Source organism: Schistocerca nitens, chromosome 6, assembly GCF_023898315.1.
Source record: "Schistocerca nitens isolate TAMUIC-IGC-003100 chromosome 6, iqSchNite1.1, whole genome shotgun sequence".
Classification (NCBI taxonomy): domain Eukaryota; kingdom Metazoa; phylum Arthropoda; class Insecta; order Orthoptera; family Acrididae; genus Schistocerca; species Schistocerca nitens.
Genome location: NC_064619.1, coordinates 136405657 through 136429863, shown reverse-complemented (window position 1 = coordinate 136429863; position 24207 = coordinate 136405657). Strand labels below are relative to the sequence as shown.

At 41.1% G+C, this 24207-nt stretch overlaps 2 protein-coding genes across 6 annotated transcripts in view; one reads left to right on the top strand and one right to left on the bottom strand.

The window, feature by feature from the left end:
* The window catches only part of LOC126263703 (bifunctional polynucleotide phosphatase/kinase), a 78892-nt gene that overhangs the window by 30262 nt on the left and 24423 nt on the right, over positions 1-24207 (top strand). For both annotated transcript variants that reach the window (XM_049960843.1, XM_049960844.1), the window contains exon 4: positions 11904-12182. In XM_049960843.1, coding sequence (XP_049816800.1) covers positions 11904-12182 — 279 coding nt within the window. The remainder of the gene's footprint in view (positions 1-11903; positions 12183-24207) is intronic.
* The window catches only part of LOC126263701 (intraflagellar transport protein 74 homolog), a 204397-nt gene continuing 203164 nt past the window's right edge, over positions 22975-24207 (bottom strand). For all 4 annotated transcript variants that reach the window (XM_049960842.1, XM_049960839.1, XM_049960841.1 and 1 more), the window contains one exon: positions 22975-23217. In XM_049960842.1, the coding sequence (XP_049816799.1) occupies positions 23195-23217 (23 nt within the window). In that variant the 3' untranslated portion in view covers positions 22975-23194. The remainder of the gene's footprint in view (positions 23218-24207) is intronic.

The following is a 24207-nucleotide window of genomic DNA, read 5'->3' as shown; positions in this document are numbered from 1 at the left end:
GCTGCGCAGCATTTGTGCACCGCCGCCGTCAGTGTCAGCCAGTTTGCCGTGGCATACAGAGCTCCATCGAAGTCTTTAACACTGGTAGCATGCTGCGACAGCATGGACGTGAACCGTATGTGCAGTTGACGGACTTTGAGCGAGGGCGTATAGTGGGCATGCGGGAGGCCGGGTGGACGTACTGCCGAATTGCTCAACACGTGGGGCGTGAGGTCTCCACAGTACATCGATGTTGTCGCCAGTGGTCGGCGGAAGGTGCACGTGCCCGTCGACCTGGGACCGGACCGCAGCGACGCACGGATGCACGCCAAGACCATAGGATCCTACGCAGTGCCGTAGGGGACCGCACCGCCACTTCCCAGCAAATTAGGGACACTGTTGCTCCTGGGGTATCGGCGAGGAGCATTCGCAACCGTCTCCATGAAGCTGGGCTACGGTCCCGCACACCGTTAGGCCGTCTTCCGCTCACGCCCCAACATCGTGCAGCCCGCCTCCAGTGGTGTCGCGACAGGCGTGAATGGAGGGACGAATGGAGACGTGTCGTCTTCAGCGATGAGAGTCGCTTCTGCCTTGGTGCCAATGATGGTCGTATGCGTGTTTGGCGCCGTGCAGGTGAGCGCCACAATCAGGACTGCATACGACCGAGGCACACAGGGCCAACACCCGGCATCATGGTGTGGGGAGCGATCTCCTACACTGGCCGTACACCACTGGTGATCGTCGAGGGGACACTGAATAGTGCACGGTACATCCAAACCGTCATCGAACCCATCGTTCTACCATTCCTAGACCGGCAAGGGAACTTGCTGTTCCAACAGGACAATGCACGTCCGCATGTATCCCGTGCCACCCAACGTGCTCTAGAAGGTGTAAGTCAACTACCCTGGCCAGCAAGATCTCCGGATCTGTCCCCCATTGAGCATGTTTGGGACTGGATGAAGCGTCGTCTCACGCGGTCTGCACGTCCAGCACGAACGCTGGTCCAACTGAGGCGCCAGGTGGAAATGGCATGGCAAGCCATTCCACAGGACTACATCCAGCATCTCTACGATCGTCTCCATGGGAGAATAGCAGCCTGCATTGCTGCGAAAGGTGGATATACACTGTACTAGTGCCGACATTGTGCATGCTCTGTTGCCTGTGTCTATGTGCCTGTGGTTCTGTCAGTGTGATCATGTGATGTATCTGACCCCAGGAATGTGTCAATAAAGTTTCCCCTTCCTGGGACAATGAATTCACGGTGATCTTATTTCAATTTCCAGGAGTGTGTGTATATATATATATATATATATATATATATATATATATATATATATATATATATATATATATAGCGCACAAAAGCCAGCCATGCCGCGAGTGACGACAGGCCTTAAACACACACTATCAGAATGCGACAAACAATGCATGACACAATACAGTAATGCATTTTCAGCGTAGAGTGACGTAAACACCTATAACAAAGAAAACGGCACTTATCAGATCAAAGTAAAATAAGCAATCGATTCAAACCAGACGAAGCATGTGAAAAAGGAAGGGTACCCGCATAAATACGGACGGAGCGCCTGATGCATAGCAATGGCTACCTGGTAAAGCTTAACTGCTAAGCTTACGACTCGAACCAAACTACTGTGGCTGTATCATCATTCATTGGACCTAAATTGTGTCTCATATTACAATGGACCAACTTTGTTTCGATTTGGAGGTGCGGCCTAAAACTTTTCTCCCCCCTTGAATTTCGAGTCTCAAATTTCAGGTGCGGCTTAGATTCGGGAATTTTTTTTTTTCCTTTATTTCGAGTCTCATTTTTCAGGTGCGGCTTAGATTCGAGTGCGGTTTGGATTCGAGTAAATACGGTAATAATTTAGACAGTTCATATATCATTGGTCAGCAATATCTAACCTGTGATTGTTTTTGGTAATGGCAACATTTCTACAGTACACTTTAATTGTAGAGTTTTGACTGGCAAATGATGTGAAGTTGATTTTAGTAACTTAGTCATCACACATAGCAGCTGTTTACTTTGTACATCTGGACATGAAATAACTTATTACATGATGTTTACAATTTACGTATAAAGTGACTTTTGTACTGATTATGTATTGATGCGAGCTTGCACCCGATTCACAAGTAAGTTTACATTTCAGCAGCTAACAATGGGACTGCCTGACTGATATGAACTAGTGACACAGAGATGTTGACAGTTTGATTATAGGGTGCTGACTGTCTTCAACACTCAGTACATATTATTGACAAAATGAATAGCCTCTGACTTTGAATAATTGTCCTGCACATCACTTATATAGGTGCTTAAGAATAAAAATTAAAATTTGGTGTTACTTATTAATTATGAAATCAAAACATTGTAAATTTAGAGTACACAAACCTATAATAAGCAAGACAGTGGGCCTATTTATCTATGATCTATATTACCAGAAAAAGAGCAAGTGTATAGTTACTATTTTTCTACTTCTGCAGGGATTCACAGAGCTTTCAAAAAGTTACTAAAAATGAAAACTGCTCCAGATTGAATAATTAGCAAACTAACAAGTTCTTTACTCAATTGGTCATTTGTGGAATCAGAAAAAAAAAACTGAGCCATGGAAGTATTGTATTAAATTTCGGAAATAACCATTATTCAAGATTCAAAATTTATATAACACAATATTTCTAAATAGGAAGGGTTTGAAAAAAGTAAAATGTTTGTTGAAAAGAGTAAAATTAGGAATTTTTAAGTGAGCTAATTCACTTTAGAAACAAACCTCTATTTGCTCGCTAAAAATTTCACCTCTACATGCTTTTTTATGGATCTTAATTCATGGATATCTGGTTGTAAAAGTTCTTTCCAGGTAAACTGCAGTATTGTTAGTGACTGAAATTATACAATGAATAATAATTCTGTCTGAAACATGGCATGAATAAGAAATTAGCTATTTTGTGCAACTTTCACATGTTTTCCATTAAATAGGATCAAATAAAAGAAGAAAAGATATATTGATGTAAGCATTGGTACAAGACTCCGTCTTGCTTATGGCACTGTTAGAAGAAGCTAGACCATAACTGGGGAAGGTATGGACAGAGAGTGTGGGGAAGTGGAACCTAGCAGTATAAGTGCAATAGGAATAGAACATGCTCAGATCGTTTCATTTTGAATGCTGAGAACAGATTTAGTCAGCTGTCCGAGTTATGTGGAAAGAATCTTCCAGTAGTTGTAGGAGCACATAAGATGCAGCAGACACTCAACATTATTAGGAATCCTAATTACATAGAAACCTTAAGAAGATGAGTATTCTTCTGATAGGTAGAAATCAGGGGCACACTGTTGGCCTTCAATGCAGGAAGCATTAGGTAAGGAGTACCAAGTCACCAGCATTTTTAAACTAAATGCCGGGTTCAGTAAGTTAACAGAAGACTGAAAGGCTTTATGTAAAGACCTTACTAAGAGAATGAGGTAGTGATAGTATGAGGGGCTGGGAATGCTCTTGGTAGGGACTGAACTGACGATATAGGCAGTGTTGTGGGTGGAATTGCTACTCAAACTCGACCACTAATGTTCACTTTGTATATCTATTGACACTGACATTATTTGTTTCTGAGTGCATCATTTATGTAGAGAAGGAATTTTAAAACTTCCTTTTGAAGATTTAAGTCTTACCTCATTTTGGTGCAAGGAGTTTGTTGCAGAATGCAGGCTTGGGCATTTACGCAAAATGAAATGCAGGCAGTGAGTTGGACATGATTGCTACACAAACTTGGACCACTAATTTTCAATTTGTACAGTTGTTCTGGTATTGTAATTCAACCCTACCTTGATAGTGTGGGGCTTGATAGAGTGCTGATGACTGCTGAAAAGGCACAGATTGTTAGAGTGCGTGTAGATCAGTTATATTGGACATGGCCTACACCTGAACTGGATTGGGTAGGGTTGGTTGGTTAAGCTAATAAGTGACAGCATAACTGGTGAATCTCATCTCATTTATGGTCAAATTCCAGTGATAGTTTGTAGAGGAACTAGACCTTTTTAGGGTGGAGTCAGGTAGGAGGTATACCTGCTTGAAGAAGGGTCTTTTGATGCTGGAAGTTAGTTCAGTAAATAAGGAATACAGATCAGGAGGTGCAGTAAGCTTATTATATCAGAATATAGGGGAGGAAAGGAGTTCGTTGCAGGATGGAGGATTGGCCATTTATGCAAAATGAAGTGTTTCATTCAAAAGAGATGACATATTAAATCACTCTGAAGACCAAGTATTTGAAGGTTGTGCTGAAGATTTTGAATTTTCATGGAAAAAACTTTTCATTGTGGGCCTCTACAAATCTCACAGTTCAGGCTACAGGACTTTCCTCTCCTTGTTTGACGTTGGCCAAGGCTCAATTTTTAAGAAAGACGTGAAGTTTATTTTATATGGGGGATATCAGTATAAACTTTCAGACCGATTCTTCGGAGATAGGAATGTTATTGGATGTACGGGGCTATTACAAATGATTGAAGCGATTTCATAAATTCACTGTAGCTCCATTCATTGACATATGGTCACGACACACTACAGATACGTAGAAAAACTCATAAAGTTTTGTTTGGCTGAAGCCGCACTTCAGGTTTCTGCCGCCAGAGCGTTCGAGAGCGTAGTGAGACAAAATGACGACAGGAGCCGAGAAAGCGTATGTCGTGCTTGAAATGCACTCACATCAGTCAGTCATAACAGTGCAACGACACTTCAGGACGAAGTTCAACAAAGATCCACCAACTGCTAACTCCATTCGGCGATGGTATGCACAGTTTAAAGCTTCTGGATGCCTCTGTAAGGGGAAATCAACGGGTCGGCTTGCAGTGAGCGAAGAAACGGTTGAACGCGTGCGGGCAAGTTTCACGCGTAGCCCGCGGAAGTCGACGAATAAAGCAAGCAGGGAGCTAAACGTACCACAGCCGACGGTTTGGAAAATCTTACGGAAAAGGCTAAAGCAGAAGCCTTACCGTTTACAATTGCTACAAGCCCTGACACCCGATGACAAAGTCAAACGCTTTGAATTTTCGGCGCGGTTGCAACAGCTCATGGGCGGTAGAGAATCCTCATGCACTCATGCAGCAAATTCGCAATTCACCAAAAGTTAACGTGTTTTGTGCAATCTCACGGTTTAAAGTTTACGGCCCCTTTTTCTTCTGCGAAAAAAACGTTATAGGACACGTGTATCTGGACATGCTGGAAAATTGGCTCATGCCACAACTGGAGACCGACAGCGCCGACTTCACCTTTCAACAGGATGGTGCTCCACCGCACTTCCATCATGATGTTCGGCATTTCTTAAACAGGAGATTGGAAAACCGATGGATCGGTCGTTGCGGAGATCACGATCAGCAATTCATGTCATGGCCTCCACGCTCTCCCGACTTAACCCCATGCGATTTCTTTCTGTGGGGTTATGTGAAAGATTCAGTGTTTAAACCTCCTCTACCAAGAAACGTGCCAGAACTGCGAGCTCGCATCAACGATGCTTTCGAACTCATTGATGGGGACATGCTGCGCCGAGGGCGGGAGGAACTTGATTATCGGCTTGATGTCTGCCGAATCACTAAAGGGGCACATATCGAACATTTGTGAATGCCTAAAAAAACTTTGTGAGTTTTTGTATGTGTGTGCAAAGCATTGTGAAAATATCTGAAATAATAAAGTTATTGTAGAGCTGTGAAATCGCTTCAGTCATTTGTAATAACCCTGTACTTGGCTTTTACAATCTGGTACAGTCAGTGTAATTTCCGTACACTGTTGTCTAGTTGATCAACTCATTATGTGAAAAAAATTAGTATGGTCTGTCAGATCATGATGCACAGATAGTAATACTGAAAGCAATCAAGGCAGAGTCATATCCCAAAGTAGTAAAAAAAAGATTTAGAGGTATAAGTCCATGTGCAATGCAGACATTTATAGTCTGTCTCGGATGGTAGACTTCACAAGAAATTTACAGTACAGATTAGAAAGTCAAATATAATAAATTTCTTGAAATGTTATGAATGTTTTTGACAGCTCTTACCCATCAAAAAGTTGTAGGCAGATAAACAGCCAATTTGGTTAACTAATGGCATTGGAATATCATGTACCATGAAACGGGAACTGTTTCATGGTATTAAGGCAGTCAAAACCTGGTTGCAGAATTTCTCTATAGAGGGTGATGCAGAGTGCTGAAGAATATAATCAGACAGGCTAAAACAATCCATTATATCAAGAGAATAGAAAGCTCTTAGGACAAAAACTACATTGCTAGATTTGAAAGAGGTATGAGGTTTGAATGTAAGTGCTGAACATCTTATACCTCTCTTATATGAGAGTGAAACAGTTAGGTAGTCCACCAGAGTTTTGCAAAATATTTAGTTATCACATCTTGTCAGTTGTCGAAGATAAATCAAAATTTTGTTGGTGCAAGTAAAAATGCAGAACTCTTAAATGCTGGTGTTCTGATACAATTATATCACATGTGGATACAGGAAAAAACAAAGGTGAAATTGACTCAAGTATTACGTCATTAAAGAGTAAAAACTCTCATGGGTATGATAAAATTTCAAGTAGGGTTACAAAGATAAGTGCACCATACAAAATTCTGTGCTCAGTCACCTGTGCAATGTGTTTCTGAGATGGGGTCAGTTTCTTGACAGATGGTAATATTTATTGGGGAAACCACTTCGTAAAGGGTGAGGGACTGGTCTGTCAGTATTTGTGACAGTTTTTGAGAAAGCATTGTATAGGAGACTAGTGGCATGTCTCAGTACCTGGAATGGTCTTTCCTTCATGGTGGACCACAGTTGTATAGGATTTTTTGTGAGAAAAGTCTGCCATTTGACCATTAATTGTTCATTTACTTTATGCAATCATGATTTTGGCTTTATAGCCATTCTAAAGTGCATGTTGAACTGAAAATTAATGAAGCATACAAATCATACAGTACAGGGCACAGGAACAATCCAATCCCCTATCTCCCCTCATGCTCAACTCCAAATCTGTTCCATCCCCCAGCCACCCCAATACCACCCACTTGCCCTCAACTGTCCTCTTCTCCCTCCCCGTAATGCTCACACTCTGTCACTTGCCCCTTCCCTTGCCCCCACCCCCTCCTTTCTTCCTCTACTGAACAGTCTTGGTCTATTATGGGGACTTCCATATTTTAGGAATGTGCAGAGAATGTCACCGAGCAGTGTTCCTGTGTTTTGTGTCAGTCCCGCCACTTCACATGGGTTGTGCAAGTTGTTGCTTCGGTGTGGCATCTATTATGTAAGTCTCCATGAACTGGCGAATTATGATTTTATAATATTGCAGCATTGAGAGATCAAAATTTTACTGTGTGTCTAAAATGATTATATTTACTCTCTGAGTATGGAGTATTACAATGTATACCCAGAAGAGACTGTTATGAACAAGTATTACAAGGACACATAAGCATTTAACTAAATAAGTATCCACCTTCCCTTTCCTGGTAATACCCTTGGCAGAGCAGAGGTCATGTGCCTCACTCAATAGTGCTGCTTTGTTATGCTCTCTGCCACTGTTTCGACATATGTTAATGTCAGTTGATGAACAGAAATAGAGATCTCACAGGGGTGTGTGTGTGTGTGTGTGTGTGTGTGTAATATATATATCTCTATCTCAGAAACATGTTTTTTCAGTGATGGCAGATGGATCAGACATATTTTAACACAGAAATAACGTAATAATAGCCTGTTCCTATGCCATGCACTGTATAATATGTACCTTCATTAATTTTCAACTCAAAATGCTCTTGAGAATGGCTCTAAGTCCAAAATGTTGATTGTGTAAAATGAACGAACAATTAACAATCAAGTAGTGAAAATTTCAGTCTCGATAAAGGCTAAACAAGTCCGCCCCCGGTACCTGAGTCATCAGCGCGACAGACTGTCAGTCCTAAGGGCCCGGGTTCGATTCCCGGCTGGGTCGGAGATTTTTTCCGCTCAGGGACTGGGTGTTGTGTTGTACTAATCATCATTATTTCATCCCCATTGACGCACAAGTCGCTGAAGTTGACGTCAAATCGAAAGACTTGCACCAGGCGAGCGGTCTACCCAGCGGGAGGCCCTCGTCACACGACATTATATTATATAAGGCTAAACAAATAGGTTGAGAACAGTAGGTATTCTCTTTGATTTAACGAAAGTATTTGATTGTGTGGGTCATACTTCTGCACAGGTTGGAACATGTTGCTCTTTGCAGATGACACAAGTGTTGTTATGGAAGATATAGGATGTAATGTATAAATGGGGTAGGTAACATGTTAGTTGCTAAATCAGCATGTGGCTTTCAGAGAACAGATTAATGCTTAACTGCAACAAACATCATGCATATAGTTTCTGACTCTAGTGAAGGCGAAACTTTACTGTCCCAAAATGGTCAAACTCTCAGGAAAGTCAACCATTTTAAATTCTTAGGATTGAGGATTCTTCATAGTTTCACATTCAGGAACTGAATGCTATTATCTTCACTGCAAGAATAATTACCATTGGCTCTGACATTGAAACATAAAGACTTGTTTATTTTTAGTCTCTTATCTCATTTGGTATTATATTTTGGGGCAATTTTGCCATCCCTCTACTTATATTCCATCATGGGCTTTGTTATTTACATTATTGTCCCATTCAGAAAAAACTGCAACATCATTCAGTCAATGCTAGACAGAAACATGATGTGCACTTGTATAACACTTCCTGAACATTGGAAGATGGACGATAATGATTGCGTTTCCTGGAGTAAAATATTGCGGAGATAAACTACTCCCCCGTTCAGTTCCCCGGGTGGGGAGTATTTCAGGTGGTGTCATCAAGAGATGAACATTTTAATTTCAGGATTGGGACATGGAACGTGAGAACACTTCAAAGAGCAAGAAAACTTGGAAAATCTGAAGAGAGAAATGGACAAATGTGAAGTGAACGTAATGGGTTTAAGTGAAGTGAGGTGGACAGATAGTGGTGAAATAGTATCAGGTAATTACACAATGTTTTATTCCGGTGGTAAAAGTTTTGAATGTGGCGTAGCAATAGTGATGGGAAATGAATTAGTGCAAAGTGTGAATAAAGTAATGTGTCATAGTGACTGTTTAATGTTTGTGAAAATAAGTGCAAAACCAGTAGACATTCTAATAGTCTAAGTGTACATGCCAACATCAGATCACAATGACGAAGAAGCGGAGAAAATGTATGATGAAACAAAAGACATCATTCAGTCTGAAGGAACAGGAAAAGTAAATACCATAATCATGGGTGACTGGAATAGTCTGGTTGGACGAGGCAATGAAGCAAGCATTGTTGGACAATATGGATTAGGAAAAAGAAACAACAGAGAAGGAATGCTAGTGGAATTCTGTCACCAAAATAATTTGGTGGTGATGAACACTTGGTTCAAGAAAAGGAAGAATAAACTGTACACATGGAAGAACCCAGGAGATATTAACAGATATCAGATAGACTACATACTCGTCAAACAGAGGTTTAGGGGCAGTGTGAAGGACGTCAAGACTATGCTGGCTGCCGACATCGACTCGGATCACAACCTTTTGGTTGCAGATATCAGCACAAGGCTGAAGAAGATCCGACAGCATGGGAGGAGAAAACAGAGATGGAACTTGGAAAAGCTAAGAGAGAATAACGTGGCAGTAAGAGAATCATTAGAGAAAAAATGTAACGAAGTGAGACACAAAAATACAAGTGCTAGTGCGGAAGATCAGTGGCAAAATGTTAAAATGGTTTTGTTAAATACACTGAAGAGTGAAGTTGGGAGGGAAACAAAGAGAGCGAGAAAACCCTGGATCACCAATGAGATGCTGGAGAAGATGGAGGAAAGGAGGAAGTGTAAAAATGTTAATGAAGAAGAATACAAAAGACTTAACAACGCCCTCAGGAGGGAAACAGACAAAGCGAAGGAAAAGTACTTAGAAGAAATGTGTGACGAAATAGAAGAACTACAAAGAAGAGGAAGGTACAACCTCATGTACCAGAAAACGAAGGAACTAGGAGAAGTAGAGAACAAAAGTGTACGGACGTTCGGAATGGAAGAGTCTAAAGGACAAGCGGTTATTGAACAAGTGCAAGTGCTGAAAACATGGGAAGAATATATAAGGAAACTATATGATGTAGAACATCGCCTAATGACATCGACATAGAGCCAGAGGAAGCTGTTGACGAAGATGAAAAAGGGCCCAGTATACTGACAAGGGAACTAGAGAAGGCGATAAAGGACATGAAGAGTAGGAAAGCTAGAGGGGATGACGACATACCAGTGGATTTGCTTAAAGAAATCGGAAACGAAAGTTTGAAAGTTCTGACACAACTCATAAACAAAATCTATGAAACTGGAGAATGGCTTGAAGACTTTTTGGACGTCACAACGGTTACTCTTGAGAAGAAAAAGCAAGCCAAGAAGTGTAGTGATTATAGAACAATTAGTCTGATATCCCATGTGGCAAAGGTCATTACAAGAATACTAAATAGACGGTTGGAAAACAAAATTGAAGAAGTGATGGGAGAAGACCCGGCTTCAGGTCAGGAATAGGGACCAGAGACGCCATTGGCATGATGAGGATATTGTCAGAGAGAGTTTTGGCCGTTAACGAAGAAGTTTGCACTTGTTTTATAGACTGGCAGAAGGCCTTCGACAGAGTCAATTGGAATATATTGATGAACATCCTAAGGAAATAGGAATCAACTGGAGAGATTGGAGACTTATAAGGAACTTGTACCTGGGACAAAGGGCAAAGGTACGACTGAACTATGGAGAAACGAACATTGTGGAAATAGGAATGGGAGTGAGACAAGGATGTTGTCTGTCGCGAAGTCTCTTCAACCTGTATGGAGAAATGCTGCGAGAGAAGCGCTGAAAGGATGCGGAAACTTTAAAGTAGGAGGACGTCTCATCAACACCATCAAGTATGCAGACGACCTTATAGTGCTCGCCAAAAATCAGAGACAGCTGCAATACATGATGAACAATTTGGTGGAAACAGGAAGAAAACATGGCATGGAAATCAACATCGAAAAATCGAAAGTGATGCGCATACCGAAACGTGAGAAACACTTGAAGATAACTGTTGACAATGGGGAACAGGAAAATGTGAATCAGTTCAAGTACCTGGGAAGTTTTATTACAAAGGATGCCCACTGCACCAACGAAATTCAAGCAAGAATCCCCATGGCCATAGCTGCTTTCAACAAGAAGAGGACTCTGCTGACCAGCAAGTTGAGTTTGGCATTAAGGAAAAAACTGATAAAGTGCTACATTTGGAGCATTGCACTGTATGGAGCAGAGATGTGGACCATGAGAAAGAAGGAGAAAAAATACCTAGAGAGCTTTGAAATGTGGTACTGGAGGAGAGTGGAAAAGATCAAATGGACAAACCGCATAAAAAATGACGATGTACTGCGAAGTGTAGGAGAGAAGAGAAGTATTCTGCATACAATTCTTCAGAGAAAGGCCAGCTGGATTGGACATGTACTTAGACATGAGGGACTCATACATGATGTCATCGAACTTTTCTCTGTAATGTGTATATATTTGTATACTCTCTCACAGTTTATTTTGCATTTTATTAATTCTTTTGTTAATAAATTTTTAAATTAGAATTCTGTAAATTATGTAGTGACTCATTCCATGACAACCTGAAGCCGATAAATAGATAAATAAATTAAATACTGAATGATGTTTCCAGCAATTTGAATATCTGACATCTTTTTACAGGAATATCACGTGGAAGGGAGTCGTAATGCTGTTTAGTGTTCTGTGACAATTGCAACATCTTCATTTTTCAGACCGTTAATATCTGTGTTTTGTTCTTATTGTCAGTCAGATAATGGATATGATATGTTTTTGTTCACGTAAATTAATTTGTTTGCCCATGTTTATTTGATTTTACAGAAAAATGATGGTGTAGCTATAGACAAGACTGCATCTTTTTACTGTGGAGATGCAGCTGGCAGGGATGCAAATTGGGCACCAAAAAAGAAGAAAGACTTTTCCTGTTCTGATCGACTGTTTGCTCTTAATATAGGATTAAAATTTTACACTCCAGAAGAACATTTTCTTGGTTATAAAGCTGCTCAGTTCAAACTTCCAGAATTCAATCCGTCTGCCTTGATGCAGGATAAGCCACTCTGCGAACCAGCAGGAACAAAACTGTGTACAGATGAGCTAGAGGTAATTTAATAAGGCACTTTTTATTGATTTTTTTGCAAAAACTGAAAGATTGTCAATTAATGTAGTCTGGCAGTAGAAACTACGCATAATACAGTGTCCTAAGATTTTGGGGGACGTACTGATGATAATTTAAGATAAAAATCTTACTGTGAATAGTGGCTATAATAAATGGTTCAGTTTAATTACTTTTTTGTAAAATCAATGGCCATCTTCAAGGAAATAAAAATCAATAACGTAATTTATTTTCATATTTCCATTCACTGTTGGATCACAGAGTAATTTTTATCTGTGTCAGGCAAGAAGTATTCATTACATTCACACTGGTTAAATTTTGTTATTAGCAATGTATTCTAGTTTAAAATTTATACCCCATATAGCTACAGTAATAGTAAAACTAAATAAAGTTCTGCAGAACTTATATTTGGCTCTTTAATAAGTGAAGTACCATATTTACCAAAGTATAAGATAACCCTGAACGTAAGAGCTGCTCCTCCCCCCCCCCCCCCCCCTTTTTTTAAAGATGTTCCTAGGAAAAAATAAATTTTTAACGTATTCTGACTAATAAAAATTACTCATTTTTGTTGACTTAAAGTATCTGCCTAAAAAGTTTACATTACACATATTTTTCCTTTATTGATTGTATTTTGATAATATGAGGAGAAATAAACATAAAAAAATTGTGTACATTAATTTTTATCTTCACTGCCTTTTTTGTTTTGTTAGCCTGTCATCTGTGTTATCACTATTTTAAACCATCATTGTCATCATCCTAACAGGACAGCTGAGAAACTTATATCTTCTTTGTCACAAATACTTGGTAGTTTCATCCGAATGTACTGCAATTTCTGAAGTTGTGGTTACAGTGGGACCTCAGAATGCAGCAGTTTTTTTTCTGAATAAATAGGGGATTTCACTTCTATACTGATGTGGGAATGTTATATTGTCTCATGCTTCCAAACATGCCTTTTGCCTGCTGCTCTCTTATTGGCTGTGTAGAACAGGGGGATGACATGCCCCCTATTGTTCCAGTCGTACTTCATGATGAGTGTCAACAACATTGCTGCATGAAACACAAAGTATGGCAGTAGCTCCACTCTAGACTTCTACCATGTCCTGCAGAAATGTGTCCTATTTTTGAGTAACTGTTGAATTTTAAAGTCAGTTCGATTCGAGGCACAAATGGATTCATGCAAACTGCAATTTAAAAGAGGTAGATGTTCATAAAAAGTTCAAGTACGCAGTGTAGATTCCCATGGTTGGCAGCATGATGAAATTTGCTGCCTGCACAACACCTTCCCTTCCTGCACTCGTAGTTCTCACTTCTCAGTCAGGTTGGTGTTGCTGTTACCCTCCAACCAATCTGTAGTGCCGTGTTCGAGCAACAATGAAAGTCAGATGCCAATATCTTCTAGGGTGCAGGTCATAACTAACAGCATCAACTAGTATGTAAATAAAAGATCACAATCACGATTCAGTCCAATTCTCGTACTTTCGCCTGTCCCATGATCTGCTGACGTCTGTTGGTAGTGTCTACACAACATCTTTTTCCGCCATAATTTATTCTTGTGATAACAGTTGCTGTCAATGTAATGTGGTTGTTATTTGTTAGACATTTAATTCTGGATTAATTTTCATTCTTGATTCATCAGTAAATTATTTTGAGGAACAACATTTTTGCTTTTGAATGGTATCTTTACTTAAAAAGCAGCATAAATGCATGCATACAGCATCTGTAGATCTATGAGAACTTTTATTGCAAACCTGTTCAAATAAAACAAAAGTTTGTAAGTTCATAGAATTTAATGTCATTACCGCCTGTGTTTCACAATTGTCAATTTTTAGGCAGAACATTAGATTGTTGTTGTGGCTAGTTCATAGTTTCTCGACTATCCCTTGCATGAGTGTCACAAGTCAAACTGTCATGTGATTGTTTGAGCTAGATCGATGCTGTATCAAGTACGAGTACTTTGGCGAATCAGGAAAGTTCGGACCTATTTGAATGCAACTATTGTTTGTTAACCCCTATTCTTTGGAACTCTTCAAAATAAATTTGTACAAAACCCTGATGGCCAAAGCTTTATCTGTAAATGTAAGATGAACTGTACAATCATCCATTAAACTGTGTAAAAATGTTTGCCTCAGTAGGAATAGTTTAATCTGTAAATATAAAATGACACTGTATTTTTCAAGTGATGAATTTGGGAAGAAATGTGGTCTTATAATCAAGTATAAATGGTATATGATTGAAAATCTGTTTCGTAATCTGATCTGCACAGTAGAGGTATATTCAGGAGCTGATGAAGTTGTTTCTGTTAACCATAGAGGACATCTTGAATAGTAAGTTTTTTGGCTCACTTGTGGCCTTATGTAAATATTAAATTTGTGAAGTAGCTATACAAATGAAACTTCACAACATAACATTTACACACACACACACACACACACACACACACACACACACACACAGCTTACACACACATGACCACCATCTCTGGCAGCATGGATCAGAATGCATCTGTCTCATTGAATGAAAGCAGCTGTCTGGAAGTGGCAAGCAAGGGGGAAGGATGACATGTTACGGGAGCATGTAGGGACTAGATGGAGGCATGACAAGCCTGCCATGTGTAGTGTCATGAGGCTTTGGGGCAGGGAAGTGGAGGTGAGGACAGAAAAGGAGAGGAGCAGGGAAGGGGATGGGGAAGGGGAAAGGCAGAGGCAGGCAGGTGCATTGGCAGAGGGCAGCACACAAAGAGGCTGAGGGGATGGAATAGTGAGGAGGTGATAGGACAGATACGGCAGAAACTTTTGGGTGGAGGATGTGGAGACAGCAGAGACAGCAGATTACCAGGTTGAGGCCAGGATGATTTCTGGTGCGGAGAATGTGTTTTAAGGATAACTCCCATCTACACAATTCAGGAAAGCTGATGGTGGAGTGGAGAATCCAGATGACCAGAACTATTTGAATTTCAGTGGAAACAAAAGTAGTTTGTCAGGGGGATAAAAGTGAGAGGATTGTCAGTGACTCTAACCTCGTGAGAGCTCTGAAAAAATTGCTTGGGCTACTACAAGGCATCATGGATACAGAAAAATGCCCATTTTTTTTACCAAATAACAGTACATGGACACCTTTACATCTTTGTTGGCCAGAAGACTCTGCGCCGAAATATCGTGGCAGGACGTTACTGATATCCGGCAGTTCTCCTGTGTTTTTATGAAACAATCAGTACGCCGGGAAAGCTTTAAACATCACCTTTTGATCTTGTCACATGGCAGGTCTGAAGCTGAAGGCTGTAGGACAATGATTATTTCAATTATCATTCTGATTAGGTGTCAGCAATCCCTATCATTTCAGCCTAACTCATTCATCCCTTATTGTTGATGATATGCCTCTATGAACACACATCTAGGCATATCTCCTGTGATTCTTTTCTTCTGCTATCCTTTCAACTACAGTATACAGCAGTGACCCCTTTTGTAATACTGTTCCAGTTAATCTCTTCTTTATGTGGTAGTTTTAATAATTGACCTCATGTAGCAAGTCTTTATTCTTTTCCCAAATGTTCCATCTGATTTTCAACAGTCTTCTGTAATTAATTTATTCCTTTCTTCTTCACCCTCTGTGTTTTGTACTGTATGGAACTGTGCTTCAAATGTAGCAGAAAACCTTTTTGCCCTGTGAAATGGGTGCTAATTTGTCTATCTTGCGTCTTTCTTCTTTTTCTGTTCTACTTCCAACATAAGAAGTGTGATCATAAAACAACAGGAATTTTTGATTTTCTTAAAGAATCTTTATTTATTCATCAACATCAACTTCGTCTCCTTCAGTGTAATCACCCTCAGATATAATACACATGTGCCAGCACTTTTTCCAATCTTTTAAGCACTTATGGAACTTTTCATTATGGTGTTCAGCTGTTTCAGTGATTTTGTTTTTATCTCATCAGTGGTGGCAAAATGACATCCATTAATGCCTCTCTTCAGCTCCGGGGAATAGAAAGAAGTTGAAGGCGGCCATATCCGGCGAATATGGTTGTTGAGGCTTCCTCTTTATTTGTTTTTGTGCCAAAAAAAATCCAAACAAGCATTCAGGTGTGAGCAGGAGCATTATTGTGATTCAAAATCCACAAGTGGGTTTGCCACAGTTCTAGTTGTCCTGTGTGGTATTCCTTATTTGACTGTGTGACCATAAGGGAGGAACTCCTGATGCACTATCCTATTGTAATTGAAGAAAACAGAGAGAAGAACCATCAAATGTGATCGAACTTGTTGAATTTTTTTCAGTCGTGGCTCTCTGGGCTGTTTCCATTGGGACGATTGGGTCTTGGGTTTTGATGTCATATCTGTATACCTATGTTTCGTCACCTATTAGAACCACATTTAGAAGTCCTGGGTTGTTGTCTACTTCATTCAGCAGTTCCTGAGAGATGACGTTTCTTGTCGAAATTCAGCAACTTTGGATCAAACTTTCCTGCTACACATTTCATGCCCAAAACATCCGAAAAAACTGCTTGGCATGAGCTGAAGGACATGCAAACATAAATAAGTAATTTTTTCTGATGGTGATTGGAATATTTTCCCGAATGATTTTCCTTACTTCTTCCACCCTGTTGTCAGTTATCAGTGTGCTAGGGCATCCAGGACATTTGTAGTCTTCAGCGTCTACTCAGCCCTTTTTGAAATGTTTATTTCACTCATGAATTCTTGTCTTATTCATCGTAGGTTCATGGAAAGTCACAGTCAACATTTCATACGTGGTGCTGCACTTTATTCCATTTTTCAAGCAAAATTTAATGCAAATTCCGTGAGCCATCTTTTTCGAAAGTGAAAATTCCCGATCATTAGAAAATGCGTATAACCTTTTTGACTGTGAGCAATAAATTAAATATTCAAAACAGCTGAAAATGCAAACATATGGGAAAAAAATGCCATCAGATTTACAAAGCGAGCGAAATTAAAAAATTCCTGTTACTTTTTGATCACACCTCATAATGAAATTTATTCATCTCCTCAAAAGTCTCTCATCCATATTCAACATTTAACCATCTGGCATGCCTATCTGTTGTATATAATTACAATAGTTTCCTTATTGTTTATGTGTGTATTGCAACACCTGTTCCATTTCATTAAGCTTCCACTCAGTTCCTCTTCCCAGGACCTGTGCCCATACATAGTGCTGGCTAGACAAACAATGTCAAGATCGCAGTTGGGCAAGTGGACTAGGGTGGGGTGGGTAGATGGAGAAAGAGGGGGGGAACAGGAGGATAGGTTGGGGATGGGTAGCTAATGGCTTGTAGGAAGGCAACAGGTGTGGTGGCTAGGAATGCAGGATGGAGAGGTGACAAGTGCACACGGTAGGCAGTATTGTAGCTGGTGAAGTGTTGCTACATGATGGAAAAAAACATGGTGGCTTGGTTTGGGAGGAGGTGAAAGAACAAAGGAAGGGGAAACTTTCAAAAAGAGTGTGTGAGAACAGAGGTTTGGTGAAGTTGGAGGACATGAGGTTTACAGAAGTTTGTTGCAAGGATAACTTCAACCTTCGCAGTTCAGAACAGCTGGTGCTGGAGGGAAAGATCCACATGGCATGGGTTGTGAAGCAGCTATCAACCTCAACCAAGTAGTTCTCAGCAGCATGTTGTGCCTTGCATGGTCAACTTTGTTCTTGTTCACAGTTTGGCAGTGGCCATTTCTAGTGGACAGCCGTTTGGTCGTCATGCCAACATGAAAAGCTGTGCAGTGGTTGCAGCAGCGTTGGCATATGATATAGGTGCTTTCACAGCTGGCCCTACCTCTGATGGGATAAGATAAGCATGCAACGGGACTGGAGAAGGAAGTGCCGGGTTGGCGAATTGGACAAGCCTTGCACCTGGGTCTTCTACAGGGATATGACCTTTGCAGCAAGGGTTGAGAGTGGGAGTGACATAAGGATGGCCTAGGGTTGGGTGGGTGATGGATCGCTTTAGGAGGGCTGGGAAGAATCTTGGATAGAAGGTCCCTCATTTCCGAGCATTATGATAGATAATTAAAGCCCTGGTGAAGGATATGGTTTAGTTGCTCCAGTTCGAGGTGATATTGGATGATGAAGAGGGTGCTCCTTTTTAGCTGATTCGTGGGGATGGTAGGAGGATTAATGACTAGGTTTGAGGAGGTAGTGCCTGTATGTGTGATTTTTTTGATGTGGAAGATGTCAAAAAGTGGGTATTGTTGGTGGCACATTGGTTTGAGGAGGACCAAGTGAAGCCAATGAGAGAGCAGGTGTTGAGGTTGTTAGGTAATCAGGGTAATGTGTCTCGGCCCTGAGCCCAAATCATGAAGCTGTTATCAGTGACTCTAAGCCAGATATGTGGTTTGGGCAGCTAGGAAGGTTTTCTCTAGATGGCCAATAAAGAGATTGTTTCCCAACTCTTTCTCCATCCATCCACCCCACCCTATACAGTCCCCACCCCACGCTAGTCGATCTGCTGAACTGCTATCCCTGTGTGTGTGTGTGTGTGTGTGTGTGTGTGTGTGTGTGCGTGTGTGTGTGCTACATTTCTACTGCCCGGTGCTACCTTCTATCGTAAACCTTGTTTCGTCCATCCTTTTTTCCTGTCTTGTAATTTATGTCTACGTTGACTTTTCCTTACTGTCTCTCCACGTCTTTCCTTATGTTTTCCTTCACACCTTCATTATGCACATGCGTCACTGGCCGCAGCTAATGTATTCGCGCATGACATGCTGACAGCGCATACCGTCTGTTGCAGCCATTTTGACTGCACTGTGTGCTATCCTACAACCCAACCATCAGAGGTCACAGTTAAAATACTATCCTAGCAACAAAGCACTAGACTTAGTCTCCAGATCAATACACATCACTTCACATATTGCTCCTGTTAGAATTTTACACCTTTTTCTTTCCTGCTCATGATTTGATAACTTACTTACAAGCAAATGTTCTTACATTACAGAACTGTCTTCCTGCACCGAGAACAATTTCTTCTGGCTTTGGCACTCCCTGAATCCACTCCTTGTTATCTAGTTCCCTTTACAACCAACTAATGTTTTCATTTATCCATTTCCCGCGTCATTTCACATTTTCCAAGCAACATCTCATCCTGAGTGAATCCCTGTTCCATCTGTCTGCATCAGTTCAGAAAGGTACTGACACCCTGGCTAAGACCCAGTCCCACACCATGTTCCTTAAATGGTGCCAAAGTGCCCCCCCCCCTCCCCCCGTGGCCTAATGATAAAAATTCCCTCCTCTGTATCCCACTCCTGCTTTCACAATGACCATCATATTTTCAGTTTCTGCTAGTCCCTATCCCTCACGAACCTGGCACTGCAGAAACACATCTCCTTGGCGCAGGCATCCCAGATCCATCCTTTCTCCTTCCACAAGATATTGTTACTTTGCAGTCCCAACTATTTACATCACATCTTCCAAATTGAAACTCTTCTCAGCCAACATTTGGAAGAGTGCCCCAGGCATCGCCTCCATAAATTATCCAACCTGTTGAAATTGTACTCCTACCTTGGTACACCATTATACATCAACACCTATGCTACTCACAGTGAGCACCCGATCAACCCTCTACAGCACCCATATCCTCATCACCCGATTTCACCCTGGACTGGAGCAACTGAACCGCATCCTTCGCCAGGGCTTTGAGTGTCTATTATCACGCCTGCAAATGAGGGACATTCTGCAGAAGATCGTTCCCAGCCCTCACAAGCATTTTTCGATCATTTGCCCAACCTCCCCAACATCCTGGTCCATCCCTATATCATTTCCAATCCCAACTCCTGGCAAAAGGCCTCAACTCCAGCCCAACAAAGTTTAATCATGCTAGACTCTTCATAGATTTACAATCCTTCTCCTGATCCTTAGAGTGGAAAGACTTCTTTGCTACCAACTCCTCCAGCCTAATCACAGCATTGAGTCATGCCTTTTGCAATTCATACCATCATCCAACTATGATGCTCTGCCATCCCACCTAATCACTCCTTCCCTCTTAACTTGGCCTCGCCAGGCTTCCCCATGTCTGTTCCCAAGAACGCAAACCTCTCAGCAAGAGGAAAGGACTGTCATTCACAATCCCAAACAGATCCAGATTTAATCATCCTCCCTGCAGACAAAGGCTTCACCACTATCATGATGAATAACAGTGACAACTTGACCGAAGGCCTCCGCCAGTTGTCTGACTACTGCACCTATGAACTTTGCCATAGTGATCACACTCCAGTCGAAAATAACCTCCAATCTCTGCTTAAATCCTTAGGACCATCCCAGAATCTCTCGGCATCCATCACCCACCTCACCCCAGCAAACACCCTGCATACCCACCTACATGCTACCCAAAATCCACAAATCCAAGAATACTGGACACCTCATAGTAGCAGCTTATGATGTCCCCCCTGTAAGAATTTTTCTTCTTGTCGACTAACACCAACCAGTTGCCCAAATCCTAGCCTGTTACATCAAAGATACTAACCACTTCCTTCACCTACTCTGAACTGTACCTCCACCCCTTTACTACCTGGATCCCTTCTTGTTACTACTGATGCCATCTCAAACATCAAAATCCCTCATCCCAATGGTCTTGCCACTATTGAACACTATCTCCCCCAAAATCCTTCAGATTCTAAACCCACTACCTCATTGCTCAAATACCTTACCAACTATATACTCAAATACAGTTACTTCTCCTTTGAGAGGAATGTATATAAACAAACCCACAGCACAGCCATGGCCATCTGTATGGCACACTCCTATGCCAGCCTGTTTATGGACAATCTAGAAAAAGCCTTTGTAGGCTCCCAAAATGCCAAACCACTTGTCTGGTTCCGGTTCCTTAAGGATATCTTCATGATCTGGACTCAGGGCCAAGACATCCTATCCTCACTCGTCCACAACATCAATGTCATCTCACTCATCCACTTCACTTGGCGATCCTCAATGAAATACCTTCCTCAGTATTGACCTCCATGTGTCTGATGGTTCCACTGATACCTCTGACCATGTTAAGCCGACTACCCATCAACAGTACCTGCTTTTTGACAGCTGCCACCCCTTTCACACCAAAAAACCGCTCCCTTACAGTCTAGTCACCCATGGGCAATGTATCTGCAGTGATCAGAATTCCCTTGTTTAGTATGCTGAAGATCTTAGGAGGGCCTTAACAGACATGCACTTCACCCCCCCCCCTCCTCCCACAAAACACACACACACACACACACACACACACACACACACACACAAACAAACAAACAAGATTTCTCATGCCATATCCTCAAACAATCTTAATTTTCCCAAAACCTCAAAGATTCAGCTACAACAGTGGAGTGAACCCCCCATCACTTGATTCCCACCCTGGACTGAAGCAATTGAATCATATCATTCACCAGGGCTTTGGTTATCTATAATCATGCCCAGAAATGAAGGACATTCTACCCAAGATCCTTCCCAGCCCTCACAAAATGATATTGTGTCACCCACTCAACCTACACAACATCCTGGTCTATCCCTAAACCACTCCCACTCTTAACCCTTGCCACAGGGGTCATCTCCCTGTGGAAGATCCATATGCAAGGCCTGCCCATTTCACCAGCCTAGCGCTTCCTACTCCAGACCTGTCACCCATTTATCCCATCAGAGGCAGGGCCACCTGTGAAAGCAACCATGTCATATACCAACTCTGCTGCAATCACTGAATAGCCTTATATGTCAGCATGACAACCAATCAGCTATCCATCAGAATGAATGGCCACAGTGAACCTGTGACCAAGAACAAAATTTGACCACCCAATGGCATAACATGGTGCTGATCACAACATGGTCGAGTTCAGTGGCCGATTCGAAACCTGTGCCATGTGGAGCCTTCCCTCCAGCACCAGCTTTTCTGAACTAGGAAGACGGGAGTTGTCCTTGCAACACATCGTGCTGCACTCCTGTAGTCCCCCTGGGCTGAGTCTCTGTTAACCCACTATCCTCACATTCTCTACCCTACAGTTCCCCTTCCTCTGTCGTGTCACTCCTTCTCAGTCCCTGCCTCCACGTCATCTTCATTACGCACAGCAGATCACCGGCTCCAGTAACCGCATATCACCTGCCCAGTACATGCACATACCGCCCTTCTCTCCTGCATCCAAAGCCAGCAACCTGCTGCCTCCCCATGAACTGCTAGCTACCCGTCCCCAACCATTCTTCCTGATTTCTCGGTCTCTTTCTCCCTCTAGCCACCCCATCAAACACAGCCCTGCTTCAGTCCATCTGCCAAACTGCAATTGCAGTAATGTGTGTCCAGTCGGCACCATGTAGGTGCACAGCTCTCTCTCTCTCTCTCTCTCTCTCTCTCTCTCTCTCTCTCTGTGTGTGTGTGTGTGTATGTGTGTGTGTGTGTGTGTGTTTTTATTTTTTTAATTTTTTTATGTGTCAACAGAAAGCTAGCAAGTTTTCATTCTTTTTTGTGTGTGCCTGTCGACTACTGTTATTCACATTCCGCCAGCACTTTCCTTACTATCAATATACAAATTAAAAATTGATGGTGGCAATGAACAATCCTGTTGTATATCTTTCATGACTTTGGTTCCCAGAACAATTACAGAAGAGATTATGAAAGTGTGCAATTGGGCAGAAAATGTCAATAAATCCTCATCTTCCGTAATTTTGATATGCTCAAGAAAGTTTTAATTAACCTGACAAATTCATGCTAGTTCATCTGCATTATGCGGTAAAACAATAAAACAAAGATAATTTAGTTTAGTTTAGTTTTATTTTTGTCCCTGTAGCATATTTTACAGTGTTATTAAACACGCCATGTTGCAATATGCCACCAAAGCAAAATACTAAGGCATTTAAGCAAACTGAATAGTATTTTTTTAATCCTCAGACAACACAGTTTTCCACTTAGCCTATACATTATCTCCTTCAATATTTACAGCACTGCTGGGTCTTCTTTTTTTCCCCTCCTCCGGAAGTTGGTTTCCACATGAAGAAGAAGAAGAAGAACTGTTTTACACTGTTCCCAATTTCAGTTTTATCTTTCTTCTATTAATTTGCCTGCAATAATTGCACATTAACACAAGCATACTGTACATACAGTTACAGTTACAGATACAAGCATTGACAGTTAATGTTATTTGATTATTTGTCTATTGTTGTACAAGGTGGGTAGCTTTCAGCTCAAAAATGGAAGGTCCAAAAGCCACTTAAGTGAAAAGTGGCAATGACAATTATCATTTAAATATTTTTATTTTATAATGATCTGGAACTAAATGATCCCTGTTTCGTTATTGAAAATGGGTATTAATTATTATTAAAGATCCAACAACAAGGAACTAAAATAGTTCTTGAAGCCATGTGAAACAATAAAAAAATATAATTAATGGTCTCAAAACTATATTAAAATGCTACGAAATATTTCTTGGTTTTACAATATCATCTCTTTTGTTGCAAAGCTGTGTGGTGCTGTTTTCTCTAGCTGACCGATTTAAGAGCACGTCTTGCTCATTGAATGGGAGTAGGCTTGATTTTGGCAAGCCACTCTAATGTTTACAAACTGGTGAATGCAGAGGCTGCACCTTCTCCCAACCCAATATCTCTGATAAGTAGGTGTGTCACGATCACACTCAGCAGTTTCTGCCACATCTGGTGCACATTTACAATGTGTATGTTGTAACAACAGCCCAATTTCTAACATAATAGCCCTTGCCCAACATCCTCAGTGAAGATGTGTATTGTATTTACATTGTTTATGTATTAGCAATGTCAGTTTTGAAAAATAAAATAATTTCTAAATGTGTTATCAGGTGGCTTATATATGATGAGTGAGTATTCATCAAATATTATAATACAATATCCTATGTTGATGTAAGTTGTTATTAAATCTGTCACTATACGAGTGCACTATAATAATAAGAAGGTAATACAAGATGTACAGATGTTGGAGGGAAGGAGAAGTGTCTCTCTCAGACCCTGAATCTGGAGTGTCAGAAGGTGCAAGAAAGGAGTTGGAGATAGATAATTATAATAGTTCTCTGTAAAATACTT